Source organism: Pygocentrus nattereri, chromosome 24 (assembly GCF_015220715.1).
Source record: "Pygocentrus nattereri isolate fPygNat1 chromosome 24, fPygNat1.pri, whole genome shotgun sequence".
NCBI lineage: Eukaryota > Metazoa > Chordata > Actinopteri > Characiformes > Serrasalmidae > Pygocentrus > Pygocentrus nattereri.
This window is the reverse complement of record NC_051234.1, coordinates 599,396-614,269: the sequence shown is the minus strand read 5'-3', so window position 1 is coordinate 614,269 and position 14,874 is coordinate 599,396. Positions and strand designations below refer to the sequence as shown.

Below are 14,874 nucleotides of genomic sequence, written 5' to 3'. Positions count from 1 at the left end.
CAGTGAGAAGCGCTCTAAAGAAGACTGAAATAAGTGAAACTTCAAAGAGACGTTTATTTCATGTGTCACGTATGTGTAAATAACGCACTCTGGGTCACTCACGCTTGTGTTTGTGTCTGTGAGGCTTTTTCAGGTTTCCAGCCAGTGTAGCCCAGCACCCCCCCCCCTCAACCCCCCCCCCCCCAACTCTGTGGCAACCACACGTAATACTATTATAGCTACTTCCCCTTAGAGATGTAGACCACACAGATGATGCATGGCCATGAGATCACATCTCATTATCATAAAAGGGCCAGAGAGAACAACCAATCAGACCACAGAGGAGAGATAACAGATAAAAAAAGAACAAGATGCAGAAAAGCACATGAGCTTAATGTGGTTTTAGTTCTCACACGTTTAACCATCAAAATGTAAGAACTGCTTAAACACAGCTTTGAGACACAAGATTATAAATTATGAGTACAAATTAGTAACACATTGCTGAGAAATGGCAACATACCTATACAAAAAGTTTATACATATATATAAATATATAAAATGCACTTCAAAATTCCAAAGCAGGTATAAAAGCTAACTGAGCCATGTGTATCATGAAGTGTGAGCTTAGGGAACTTAAGGAACAGTAAGCTTGCATTTAGGGAACTTGATGAAAGCAGAGGAGCTACCAGGTGAACATATTTGGATTTGGTTTTATGAAATACCTGCAGGACGGAGACTATGAAGGAAAAAGTGGTCAGTGACAGTTCAATGTACTCAACCACGTAAGCAAATAAGCTAAGACATCAAATGAGACCAATGTGGCAGAAAGATGGAGTGGAGAAAACTGCAGCGTATGACTTCTCATTATTTGTCTGTTTCTCATGTCCACTTGTGTGAACTGTGAAATGCTGCACCACAAAAGAGGAAACGGTCAGTGTTCTCACGGCTCAGAGACCACCACGTCACCCTGTGTGGTTTGTGGTTCTGAAGAAGCTGCTGATACAATCTATAAAAGTCAGAAGAGTTCCGGTCTAGCAGATTTAAACACAGCTCCTGTGAGCTGCACGGACATTAGAGTGGGTTAGACTCCAGTGAAGAGCTGCTGAGAGAGCTGTGTACTCAGTGTGGTATACAGGGCTAGTGTAGTGCTGGGTGTGGAGCGGTCAGTGTGCTGTGGACTCAGTGTGGTATACAGGGCTAGTGTAGTGCTGGGTGTGGAGCGGTCAGTGTGCTGTGTTCTCAGTGTGGTATACAGGGCTAGTGTAGTGCTGGGTGTGGAGCGGTCAGTGTGCTGTGTACTCAGTGTGGTATACAGGGCTAGTGTAGTGCTGTGTGTGGAGCGGTCAGTGTGCTGTGTACTCAGTGTGGTATACAGGGCTAGAGTAGTGCTGGGTGTGGAGCGGTCAGTGTGCTGTGTACTCAGTGTGGTATACAGGGCTAGTGTAGTGCTGTGTGTGGAGCGGTCAGTGTGCTGTGGACTCAGTGTGGTATACAGGGCTAGAGTAGTGCTGGGTGTGGAGCGGTCAGTGTGCTGTGGACTCAGTGTGGTATACAGGGCTAGTGTAGTGCTGTGTGTGGAGCGGTCAGTGTGCTGTGGACTCAGTGTGGTATACAGGGCTAGAGTAGTGCTGGGTGTGGAGCGGTCAGTGTGCTGTGGACTCAGTGTGGTATACAGGGCTAGTGTAGTGCTGGGTGTGGAGCGGTCAGTGTGCTGTGGACTCAGTGTGGTATACAGGGCTAGTGTAGTGCTGGGTGTGGAGCGGTCAGTGTGCTGTGGACTCAGTGTGGTATACAGGGCTAGTGTAGTGCTGGGTGTGGAGCGGTCAGTGTGCTGTGTACTCAGTGTGGTATACAGGGCTAGTGTAGTGCTGGGTGTGGAGCGGTCAGTGTGCTGTGGACTCAGTGTGGTATACAGGGCTAGTGTAGTGCTGGGTGTGGAGCGGTCAGTGTGCTGTGTTCTCAGTGTGGTATACAGGGCTAGTGTAGTGCTGGGTGTGGAGCGGTCAGTGTGCTGTGTACTCAGTGTGGTATACAGGGCTAGTGTAGTGCTGTGTGTGGAGCGGTCAGTGTGCTGTGTACTCAGTGTGGTATACAGGGCTAGAGTAGTGCTGGGTGTGGAGCGGTCAGTGTGCTGTGTACTCAGTGTGGTATACAGGGCTAGTGTAGTGCTGGGTGTGGAGCGGTCAGTGTGCTGTGGACTCAGTGTGGTATACAGGGCTAGTGTAGTGCTGGGTGTGGAGCGGTCAGTGTGCTGTGTTCTCAGTGTGGTATACAGGGCTAGTGTAGTGCTGGGTGTGGAGCGGTCAGTGTGCTGTGTACTCAGTGTGGTATACAGGGCTAGTGTAGTGCTGTGTGTGGAGCGGTCAGTGTGCTGTGTACTCAGTGTGGTATACAGGGCTAGAGTAGTGCTGGGTGTGGAGCGGTCAGTGTGCTGTGTACTCAGTGTGGTATACAGGGCTAGTGTAGTGCTGTGTGTGGAGCGGTCAGTGTGCTGTGGAGTCAGTGTGGTATACAGGGCTAGAGTAGTGCTGGGTGTGGAGCGGTCAGTGTGCTGTGGACTCAGTGTGGTATACAGGGCTAGTGTAGTGCTGTGTGTGGAGCGGTCAGTGTGCTGTGGACTCAGTGTGGTATACAGGGCTAGAGTAGTGCTGGGTGTGGAGCGGTCAGTGTGCTGTGGACTCAGTGTGGTATACAGGGCTAGTGTAGTGCTGGGTGTGGAGCGGTCAGTGTGCTGTGGACTCAGTGTGGTATACAGGGCTAGTGTAGTGCTGGGTGTGGAGCGGTCAGTGTGCTGTGGACTCAGTGTGGTATACAGGGCTAGTGTAGTGCTGGGTGTGGAGCGGTCAGTGTGCTGTGTACTCAGTGTGGTATACAGGGCTAGTGTAGTGCTGGGTGTGGAGCGGTCAGTGTGCTGTGGACTCAGTGTGGTATACAGGGCTAGTGTAGTGCTGGGTGTGGAGCGGTCAGTGTGCTGTGTTCTCAGTGTGGTATACAGGGCTAGTGTAGTGCTGGGTGTGGAGCGGTCAGTGTGCTGTGTACTCAGTGTGGTATACAGGGCTAGTGTAGTGCTGTGTGTGGAGCGGTCAGTGTGCTGTGTACTCAGTGTGGTATACAGGGCTAGAGTAGTGCTGGGTGTGGAGCGGTCAGTGTGCTGTGTACTCAGTGTGGTTTACAGGGCTAGTGTAGTGCTGTGTGTGGAGCGGTCAGTGTGCTGTGGACTCAGTGTGGTATACAGGGCTAGAGTAGTGCTGGGTGTGGAGCGGTCAGTGTGCTGTGGACTCAGTGTGGTATACAGGGCTAGTGTAGTGCTGGGTGTGGAGCGGTCAGTGTGCTGTGGACTCAGTGTGGTATACAGGGCTAGTGTAGTGCTGGGTGTGGAGCGGTCAGTGTGCTGTGAACTCAGTGTTGTTTTACTAGTGAGGATGTTGCTGACTTTCTATCTTCTCTTCATTGGGCTTCATGTCTCTGAAGGTGAGTGACTTTTTATCTTGTTTCTGAGTTACTGATGTCATACAAAGTTTCATTTATGTGCCAAAAAAACTACAATTATCATGACCATGAGACGTGACACGCTCAAATACAGCATTATATTACATCAATGCACATGCATGTTGCTGTGAAAAAGAAGCATCATCAAAATAGTAACTTTATGGCAGAAGGCAAAAATATTCTCCACTTTTAATGTTAGTCAGTGTAATGAGATTCTTTCCATTTCTTTTTCGACAGCATCTGCTGGTCCATTCATTCTGAAATGTTTACTTTTCATTTTATCTGTTCTATTTTCTTTTCTTTGGTTATAAAAATGTTTTTTTGTGTGTGTAAAATAAAAGTACAGCAAAGAGTAGATAATTAATCACATCTGACTGATGTGTTTCTGCAGGATGTAATCTGGTGAACAGAGAACAACTGCTGGATATCACAGCTCATAGAGGAGGGTCAGTACTGCTGCCCTGCTACTGCCCAGACCTACAGACCACACCTGAGGAATTCAGATGGAACAAAGACAACACAAAAACAGGCAGACGGGAAAACATATCCAGTGAGAGTGGTCAGTACAGAGACAGAGTTCAGCTGTTTAATGGTCACTCTCCAGGAAATCTCTCTCTACTCATATCACTCCTGACTGAAGAGGATGGAGGAGTTTACTTCTGTGCCGTTAAAGATGCTCATTTAATGATCAGACTGACTTTAAAAGGTAAAACACTCTCAGTTTATATTCTAACTGCATTTCAAAACTTCATTAATATTAATGAATGTAACAGTATAGAGAACCGACTCTATGAGTTTTCTAAGCACTGCCCCCCTCATCACTGCTCACCTCCAGTCGTGTGTAAAAGTTTGTGCACCCTGGTCAAACGACATGCATCATTGATTTTTTAAAGTGAAAATAATTGACACGTCCTCTACAGAACACACGTCTGCACATTTTAATGCACAGTTACTGGCTATTTGCTAAGTTTAACTTCTTGGGGGAAACTTTCTCTGTGCAACGGTTCCAGCATATTTTACATTTTTGTTAGATGTTATATATTAAATTAAAATTCACAGAACTTGTCATATTTAAGTGTGAGGATGTGTTCACTCATTTTCACTTTGAAATTATTTCATTTTTATGTATTTTCTCAATCCTCGGTTGAAAGCTCACACTTGTGTTTTGGTGTTTGTGTGCGTTTGTGTGTGTTTCAGTAAATGTTTAATTATTTCCCATTTCTCAAACATTCAAAAGCCAGTAAACACATAATAAACAAACAATTTATTTTTCAGTTGAATGCACTTCTGATGCTTTTGGAGAAATCAGTAAAGTTACCATTAAGAAACTATATGTAACACATAGAGATGATATATATGATTTATCACATGGTATTATTGAGTGTTATATTTGCAGATAATTATTGAAAATCACTATAATGAATTATATTATTAATATTAATAAATGCAGAAAATTATATATTATTTTAAAATAATAATGCGCTCAGGAATCCTTAAAATAAAATTTTCCAAACTTGGATATTAATCATATTATTATTCCTTCAGCTGGGTGGTTCATTTACATTTACAAATACTTGAGGTGTGTGTCTGAGAGGGGCTTATATTTTTATATAAATACTTACTTATACTACAGATCAGTCATAACATTAAATCCACCTCTTGTTTTTACTCTCTTTTCCACTGGATCAGCTCCACTTACCATCTAGAAGCTCTTTGTAGTTCTAATTACAGACTGTAGTTCATCTTTACTGTGAATACTTTTTTAGCCATTTTTTATTATTAATATACTCACCAAAACACACAGCGCTGAAATACTACAGTGAACTGCCTGCTGATGTTCTGCTCCTTCACTGACTATCAAATTCTTCTCTCTCTACAGAGGGTCCACCTACAACTACACCAACTAGGGCAGTGGTCAGTGTGCAGACCAGACCAGCCACTTCAACCACACATTCCTCTCAAAACCCTGATGGTAAGTACAGCAAACTGACTGCAGCTGAACCGAACAATTGACTGCTTTCTTATTTTTTGTATGGAGTGTTTTAAATTCTGCACGTTCACTTCTTATTTTGAGGAAATGAACATGAAATGTGACCTGAGCAAAAGTTCTGACAGATTTTGTATTTAATATTTTCTTTCTTTTCAATATGTTACTGTACTGTCTGCAGATACGTATCAGTTGATCAAGGGTGTTCTAAGATTTGCATATGACTATGTCTTGTTAGCTTGTTAGCCAAAACATTATGAACTTTCACAGATGAACCAAATATTGTTGGTTATCTTGTAACAACTGTGCATGTCAAGGTCTTGAATATATTAGATTGTAAGTGAACAGCTGGTCTATATATTCTATGTGTTGGATGTGGGAGAAATGAGCCATGAATACTTAACAAATTTGATAAGGGCCTAATGTTTATGGCCAGACGACTGGGACATCTCCAAAACAATAAGACTTGAACTGTTGGAAAGAAATGAGCTGGTGGAGGAAATTGCCAGTGTTCCGCTAGGAGACCCTGGGTCCAGGCACTCATGTGGACAACAATTTGACTCATGCCACCTTTGTGACAGTAGAGTTTCCCAATGGCAGGGCCTCCTTCAGCAGGATAATGTGTCCTGCCACACCGACCATATTGCTTGAAAATGGTTTGATGAATTTGACGAGTTCAAGATGTTGCCCTGTCTGAAGTTCCCCAGATCTGCGTTTGATTAAGCATCTATGTGTAGCCGGCAGGGCTGAAAGGTCTTGTTTTTAGGAGACTTGTATTTTGACAACCAAATCTCAGTTACGACATTCCTAGGATGCTTAAAGTGGTGTGCAGGTTTACTATTTTTTCATTTGTAAGGAGGTGTTGGGGGCTAACAGCGTTGATGCTCTGTAATCTAATGGGTGCGTGGCATATAGGTAGTAATAGTAGAGAGAGGAGTTGTTTTTCCAAGTTTTAGCTCAAATAATAAGGACTGTTTTTATTTTTAGAGTTGGTGATCTAGGAACACGTTTTTGTGGTAATATTTGGTTAAACCTTGACACATATGCTGCCTTCATGTTTACAGAGCATTCAGAGTATTTGTGTGTGGTGAGACAAGGAGACACCAGGCATTGAGCGCGACTAGTGCTGCCATTTCAACAGGTTCAAGCCTATTGAGCGTATTTAGTTTCAGACTTTGGGCCCAGTCCGTATGGTTAATGAGCTGATTGTATGTTTTACCTATATTTCAGATTGAGCCGTACTACTGGTGATGATGATGCTCACTGTTTTTGTCCTTCTTATTTTTTCTCATCATTTTCTTCCTTTTAGTGGTTTCCCCTTATGTGCTTAGGTTTAGTTCTAGACCAATTCGTGAGACTATAGGTGCCCTAGCCGGTTGTGCTTAAGGCTGTTTTGAATTAACAGCATCCTGTTAATCCTGCACTTCATTGTGTGTATTTTTTTTTTTGTTTGTTTATTTGATTATATTTTTTTTTTGGTAGTGTATTTGTGTTGGTAGTGGGTTGGGGCCTTACTTACGGTATCAGGGTCTGTTATAGTTTATAGTTAAGAGGTGTTAACTGTCTTACATATAAATGGCTATTTTTTTATTGTTCCTTGAATTATTAGTCTTACTATTATTTTTACTACTTTTTTATTGTGTTAATTGTTAAATAAAGTTGTCCAGTGTATCAGCCTCATACCGTGTTCTGTGTGCCTTATTGAGGAGTGATTGGGTTTTTGCTGTGGTAGAATACTGTTCCAGAGTAGAACTTGGGACCCCTTTAGCATATAGGGGCTGTTCCCACTAGTGATCACAGTAGGCCACGTATGGGATGTGCTGGAAATCCAATCCACTACAGCTCCACCTTTCAACCTAAAGGATTTAAAGGATGTGCTGCAAACATCTCAGTGCCAGATACCACACAGCATCTTCATAGGCTTTGTGGAGTCCATATATCTGCAGGTTGGAGCTCTTTTTTGGCATATGGTGGTTGGGATAGTGGTTGGGATAGTGTAGTGGTTAACACCTCTGCCTTCTATGCTGTAGACTGGGGTTCAATCCTCACCTGGGCAAACCCCTTACACTATACCAATAAGAGTCCTTGGGCATGACTCCTAACACCGCCTTGGCCTGCCTGTGTAAAATGATCAAATTGTAAGTCGCTCTGGGTAAGAGCGTCAGCCAAATGCCATAAATGTAAATGCATATTAGGCAGTTGGTCATAATGTCTTAGCTCATTAGTGCATCTATGCTAGTGTTATGGTTTTGTTATGATTTTTTATGTGCACTGAAAGTTCTACAAAATAATCACAACCTGTCTAACTATTCAGTTAAGCTACTCTGCACACAGAGGTACACAAGAAACACTGTGAAGGTAAAAATCTGATTCATTGTGTGAAATTGCTGTATTCTACTCCTCTCCCTCTTTCACACATCTGTGCCAATATGCAAACTTTCTAATATCTTTTTTGACCCAGGTTATTCCATCCACTTCTCCATCTTCATTCCTGTTCTACTTCTTCTGTTGGGACTCGGGGGACTCATCTATTGGAGATGCAGAGGTGTATACACACACACACACACACACAGTCTATTACATACTTTTTGAAATATGTATCAGGCTATGAAAACATTTCAGGTGCTTGTGGATTGAAATTAAGCACAGTAATATAGTTATAGTTTAAAAACAATCCAAAATCAAAAAACAAAAGCAGACCAAGATCAAAAACAGCTGACAATGCATGAGGAGGCAAAGAGGTGGCCGTGAGTCCAAAAAGTACTAGAGAAGAAAGGCAAGAAGAGACAAGAAAGGATGCTCGGTGTGCACAGTGGAACACAGTAGCAATACTTTACAATGGAACTGAGCTAAAGCCTAAAGCCTAAATACTAGAGTAACTAAATATTAAATCAAATCAGGTTTGCACATTAGAACTCTGGTGTTGAATGATGTCTCCTGGGTAATGAAGCCCATACCATGGTCCAATGACTCAACTGAGCCTGCATGACCAAGTAAAACAGCATTAGACAGTATGCAGTATCTGTGTCTCACTCTGTCTGGGTTCATTCTGTAGGACAGAGACGAGGACAGACTGAGAGCCGAGAGGAAAGAAGTACAAAGATAGAGCAGAAAACACAGGTGAGTTCACATATCCCATCATGTCTCATCACATCTCTTCCTATGTCATTCCATTCCATCATATCCTGTCACATTTCATCACTTCTAGTCATATTCCATCATATTTAATCACTTCTAGTCATGTTCCATCATGTCTCAACATAACCCTTCATATCCTGTCTACATATCCATTTCAGCAGGATTGCTATAAGATAGAAATATACACACTCAGGTGCAATGTTACACTGAGTTGCCAGTTTATTAGACACAAAAGTCTCATACTGTGTTGTACATTTTGAGAATAGATTCTATAAGATGCCCGAGCCGTCACTTGCATGTTGGCTAAGTATGTTTCCATGCTGGCTAAGGTTTACCACCAAATGGCCACAGCTACGAGGCACACTAGCCTGAGCAGGAGTTTTCTACATGGGCTCTGTCCAGGCCACAAGGCTTCCTGAGTGCCTGAGCTATGCTACCCTGCAGCTATGATTTGTTTGGGCTGGCCACTTGAGCTGTGCTAAACCACAGCTACAATGCTGTCTAGCTTGATACTGGAGCTATGCTACACAACAGTTGTGAGGCCTCCTGGGACAGACAGCAGCATGAGCTATGATACAGTGAAGCTACAGATCAGGCACTTGAGTCAAATCACAGCAATAAGGCTGCCTGATCAGTTCACCTTTGTGATGCTACACTGTAGCCGTGAGACATGGGCCAAATGTCAAGAGCCAGGCTTGACTTGGGTTACGACATGTGTTGTGTATGCCAGACATGGGCCAAATGTTATGAGGCGGGCTTTACTTGGGTTGTGACATGAGTTGTGTGGGCCAAATAGGGGCCAAATGGCACGAGCCAGGCTAGACTTGGGTTGCAGCACATGTTGTGTGGGCCAGAAATGGGCTAAATGTCATGAGCCTAGGCTTGACTTGGGTTACGACATGTGTTGTGTATGCCAGACATGGGCCAAATGTTATGAGGCGGGCTTTACTTGGGTTGCAACATGTGTTGTGTGGGCCATATGTGGGCCAAATGGCACAAGCCAGGCTAGACTTGGGTTGCAGCATGTGTTGTGTGGGCCAGAAATGGGCTAAATGTCATGAGCCTAGGCTTGAATTGGGTTGGGGCACATGTTCTGTGGGCCAAATTTGGGCCAAATGTCATGAACCAGGCTTGACTTGAGTTGCGGCATGTGTTGTGTTGATCACCTTTAAAGTGCTATCTCTGAACTTTTACAACCCTGTGTTGTGCTTTCCTGAAAGCAGTTTTGTTGCTTAGTGTGTAAACTGCTGCATCCCATATATGTGATTGTCTGAACAACACTCATTTTAATTTTAATGCTACCAAAAAGTAATATAAATAAATAAAATTAAAAATTAAAAAACATGAAAAAGACTAATCACTAACCTTTTGTTTGATGCCTAAGTTGGTTATTTTTTCAATCTCACTCTGAAAACAGGAGTGACATCTAATTTTCTAACAAAAGAATGTTTATGTTTATGCATTTTGTAATGTAATGTTTATGCATTTTTTTAACAAAATCATGTCTGTCATTATTACCGGCGTGCCTGCACTTGGTATTTTCTACAACCTTTGTTTGCCAACAGTCTCTCTTAAAACAGTTAATGAGATTGGAGAACGCCAATCAAGTAATCTGAGACTTTTTTTAAAAAAATAAAATCTCCTGGTATTTCATGAGTCTGTGATACCATATATGCAAAGAAGGTTCTCAGGGCCTTTGAAAGAAAATCAGCCCTAAAACATCACATATTCTACTCCATACTTAACACAGGTATTTCAGTATATACATATTTTTTTGTCCTTACCTGCAAGTCTGTTGTCAAAAGCTCTATTTTTGTCCATTCTGACATTAGGGCCCATTTCCACTCAAGCTCCCCGTAGTATCAAGGCACTTTTGTCTGTGTTTAGATAAAAGAAAAGAATTTCTTCTGGCACGCCAAATAGTTTATTGGCATGAGGTCATCTAACTGTAGTTTTGGAGACTTGTTGACCCCAAAATGCTACAATTGTGATCGTGGGAGAAAATTTAGTCCCATCCCTGTGTGTGGAAGCAATGTAAATGTGCGTGAACTGCGTGAATGACAGTTGGACCATCCCAGACTATCTTACGTGTAGCAGATGCAGAGTTGCTGTGTTTCCCTGAAACATTTTTTTTGGTGCTCCTCTCCTGATCATGGTAAGCTGTTGTTTATTCAGGGAGGAGTCTAAACAGTGTCTCTTGTTGGTATGGTAGAGAAAAAAGGATGCTGATGCATGTATATAGACAGAAAGAAAAGGAGTGACAGTCTGAAGCACTCTAGAAAGGACTGAAATATGGAAATCTTCAAATATACACTCACCGGCCACTTTATAAGGTACATCTTGCTAGTAAAATGTTGGACCCCCTTTTCCCTTCAGAACTGCCTTAATTCTTCTTTGCACACTTTCAACAAGGTGTTGGAAACGTTCCTCAGAGATTCTGGTTGGTTATTTGAGTTCCTGTTGCCTTTCTATCATCTGGAACCAGTCTGTCCATTCTCCTCTGACCTCTCACATCAAGAAGGCATTTTCGTCCACACAATTGACCGCTCACTGGATATTTCCTCTTTTTCGGACCGTTCTCTGTAAACCCTAGAGATGGTTGTGTGTGAAAATCCCAGTAGATCAGCAGTTTCTGAAATACTCAGACCAGCCCGTCTGGCACCAACAACCACGCCACGTTCAAAGTCACTTAAATCCCCTTTCTTCCCCGTTCTGATGCTCGGTCTGCACTTCAGCAAATTGTCCTGACCACCTCTACATGCTTAAATGCACTGAGTTGTGGCCATGTGATTGGCTGATTAGCTGTTTGTTTTAACAAGCAATTGAACAGTGTCACATATGTGTAACTAACACAATCTGGGTTGCTTTCGCTAGTGTTTGTGTCTCTGAGGCCTCGTCCAGTTTACAGTCAGCTTAGCTCAGCCCCTCCCCCCAGCAGCACAATGTATTTAGTACAATTATAGCTACTACAAAAGACTTGTTTTTTGATTTTCATTAAAAAACATGTATATAAAATAAAAGTATTTAAAAAGAGTAGATAATTCATCTGATCTGACTGATGTGTTTCTGCAGGCTGTAATTTGGTGAACAGAGAACAAGTACTGGATATCACAGCTCACACAGGAGGGTCAGTACTGCTGCCCTGCTACTGCACTGACCTACAGACCACACCTGAGGGATTCAGATGGAACAAAGACAACACAAAAACAGACAGACGGGAAGAGATATCCAGTGGGAGTGGTCAGTACAGAGACAGAGTTCAGCTGTTTAATGGTCACTCTCCAGGAAATCTCTCTCTACTCATATCACACCTGACTGAAGAGGACGGAGGCATTTACTGGTGTGATGTTAGGGATTCTTTCATAATCATCAGACTCACTTTAAAAGGTAAAACAGTGTCTCGGTTTATATTTTATTTCAAATCTTATTAAAAATGACAGTATAGAGAACAAGCTCTGAGTTTAAAGCACTGCAGCCGGCACTGCACCAAAAGTCTGAGATCACATTGGAAATCTGAGATGGTATTTCATTTAAACCTGGAAATAAAATTTAAGAGCTTTAAAAACTAAAACAAAGAAAAGTTATGATGCATAAAATGTAGAAAAAATATTCAAGATTCTGTAATATTGCTTTATTTGATTTATTAATATAACATTAATAATGTACCATTTTAAGGTCTGTGTATAAAAAAGTCAGATCATTTATACATATATATATATATATGAATCTCAGTATGAATTTTTGTTCTGATAAATTACAAGAAGTAGATTTAACATGTGTGGTGTATTTACTCTGAGCTGTTTCCTTCAGTCCTGATTCTACACTCACTATAAACCCCTTCTCTGAGGTCCAGCCTAAACATACTGCAGTGGTCAACTCACTAACCAGTCCAATCCCAGCATCTTTTTAAAAGAGTAATCATAAACACAGCTCTGAGTAAAACTCACTCATTTCCTGCATGATGTATGTAATGATGAAGGTATTGACCAAACTGAACACCTGAGCCTTGTTCTACAGGGAGATCACATTTCTTGATTGGAATATGTAAATATACACACACTGTGGTTATTTAATCATTTCTTGTTGCAGAATGTCCAAAGTCTCTACCCTACATTCCCTTCGCTGTTATCACTGTGATCGTTCTCCACATTATTGTAGCTGTGGTCTACCTGATAACCACGACCAAAGGTACAAACTACACAATCAAGCTGTAACAATCAAACACTTTCATATGTGTGTTTATTAATCAGGTATTTTATTAATCTCTATCAGATCCTGCCAGGGGTCACTACAGCACTGCTGATGGAGATGGAGTGGTCAGTCTGGAGTAGGGCAGTTCTGCAACACTGGCATGAGTTCCCAACCTGGCAGCTAAAACATCTTAAAATAACAAGTGCAAATGTTTACATTTTCTCATTTTACTTCCTCTCTGTTTTGAAACTGTTATCTGTTTAAGTTGTACTGTTAACCATCACTTTGTCATTATATTCATAAATGACTATATATTTATATATATCATACATGCACCCTACACTGAAAATAAAAAGAATAAGACTGGAATGAAAAGGCCATTAACACTTCTCAGCTTCAGCAGTGTTGGCTTCTACAAGGTGTGGAAATTTTTCTAATAGCACAAGGACATAAGAATGCACTGTCTCACTAGCTAGTTTATGATTTGGTTGTTGTGGAGGACTCACAGCCTAGTGGAAACAGCGTGACAGCTGTTTTTTTTGGTGTGCAACTTCAGTGAAGTTGTTGTCACACTTCATGTCACTAGTTCGGTTTGAAATTTGTGTGAAAATATAACTTTATACAAATTGACTGGGACCATTATAATTTACTATATAACACCATTAAGGAAAGTGCCTTTGGTCAGTTTGCAGTGTTTTTCTGTGTATCACATGACTGGAATTCACTTCTGATGGTACCGTGTACCAAGCATCCGCTAGAGATGTATAAATCCTCCTCTGTTTGTGCTGTCGACCACTGGAACTGCACTCTCGGGAGTGATGTAGTGCCATCCAGTACCTTTGGGATGAGTTAAAGTGGTGTCTGTGATCCAACTGTACTAATACACTTTTGACTGAATGCAATCAGATCCTCACAGCAATGTCCCAACATGTAAGCCTTCCCAGAAGAGCGCACTGTTACTTCAGCAAAGAGGGAACAAACTCCATATTTATGAACTCAATTCTAGATGTAATGTTGTGCAGGTGTCTACAAACTTTTGGACATATAAGGTCAGATTTATACATAGGTGTATGTACAGCACAATCTGTTACCGCAATATGCACCCATAATGCACCAGTACTTAATAGTTGTTGACTAATGCAGCAACTTGTCACTTAAATAGTGAATGTCTGAGGGTGATACGTGCCTGGGTTTATACTGGAAACAGCTATAAACCCAACAGCTGACCTACACAGAAACTTAGAAATAATCCTATAATATGACCCAATGAATGATCCAGAATGTGGGTAGAAAAATAATCTAGCAGGAAATCAGATCTGTGACACAATATAGATTACAAGCAATAAGAAGCTCTTATACAATTAATTATACAACACTTAGTTTCTCCCACTGAGCAGCTTTTCAGTTGGCAGCTGTGACAGAAGATCACCTACACAACCTGGAATCAGCCAGAAATGAACCAAATACCACTGGCCGATCAAAAGAAGCTGTCAGATACTTTACAGACTGAGTGGAATAAAACAACATTAATACTGATCTACAAAAAATAACAACACTAAGCTGAACCTGATATTGTGGCAGTTTAATGGCTCAGTCCGCACGTCAAAGGCGAGACTGTGCAGACTGATCAAGTTTTATATCCAGATTAGTTTGAATGTGCAATTCATTGAGAAACACCAGTTTCTATACAAATTTTTTGTACTTTGTAAACCCTTAAAAAGCCAGGACCTGCTAGTAGGCCCAAGGCTTCATTACATGCTTCTATAACCTAAGAATAGCTCAGCAAGTTTGCATGGCAATCCCTGTAGTTACTGAATAACAATTAGCATGTAATAAGCCTGGGATTGTAAGGGTTAAACTGTGTTCATTTCCGAGTGGACAGGAGAATCTCCAATATGGTCAGCACCATAACAGTAAAAGCTTATACAAAGCAACATATGGGTGTTTAACATGGACACTAGCTGAGTTAAAGTGCCTTTAAATGATGCATCACTGCAGAAGAAGCAGGAAATGTTCTCACAGCTTAAAATAACGTCCTCAGCACATCTTCACACCATCAGGTCAGCCGTGTGAGTGGGGGTGAAAGTCAG

General features: G+C 41.7%; 2 protein-coding genes across 9 annotated transcripts in view; both read left to right on the top strand.

Moving 5' to 3' along the window:
* LOC119262345 (CD276 antigen homolog) overlaps positions 1-13,057 on the top strand; it is a 20,152-nt gene extending 7,095 nt beyond the window's left edge. The window contains exons 1-10 of one of the 8 annotated variants that reach the window (XR_005129555.1): positions 3,287-3,450; positions 3,860-4,174; positions 5,348-5,440; positions 6,520-6,596; positions 7,188-7,401; positions 7,917-8,000; positions 8,511-8,575; positions 11,666-11,980; positions 12,683-12,781; positions 12,866-13,057. Coding sequence is in view for 4 of the 8 variants with exons in the window: in XM_037533798.1 (XP_037389695.1) it covers positions 3,402-3,450; positions 3,860-4,174; positions 5,348-5,440; positions 7,917-8,000; positions 8,511-8,575; positions 11,666-11,680 (621 nt within the window). In the remaining 4 variants the exon portion in view is untranslated. The other 7 variants (XR_005129556.1, XR_005129558.1, XM_037533798.1 and 4 more) reach the window with 7 other exon arrangements.
* The window catches only part of iglon5 (IgLON family member 5), a 258,665-nt gene that overhangs the window by 114,582 nt on the left and 129,209 nt on the right, over positions 1-14,874 (top strand). The window lies entirely within an intron of this gene.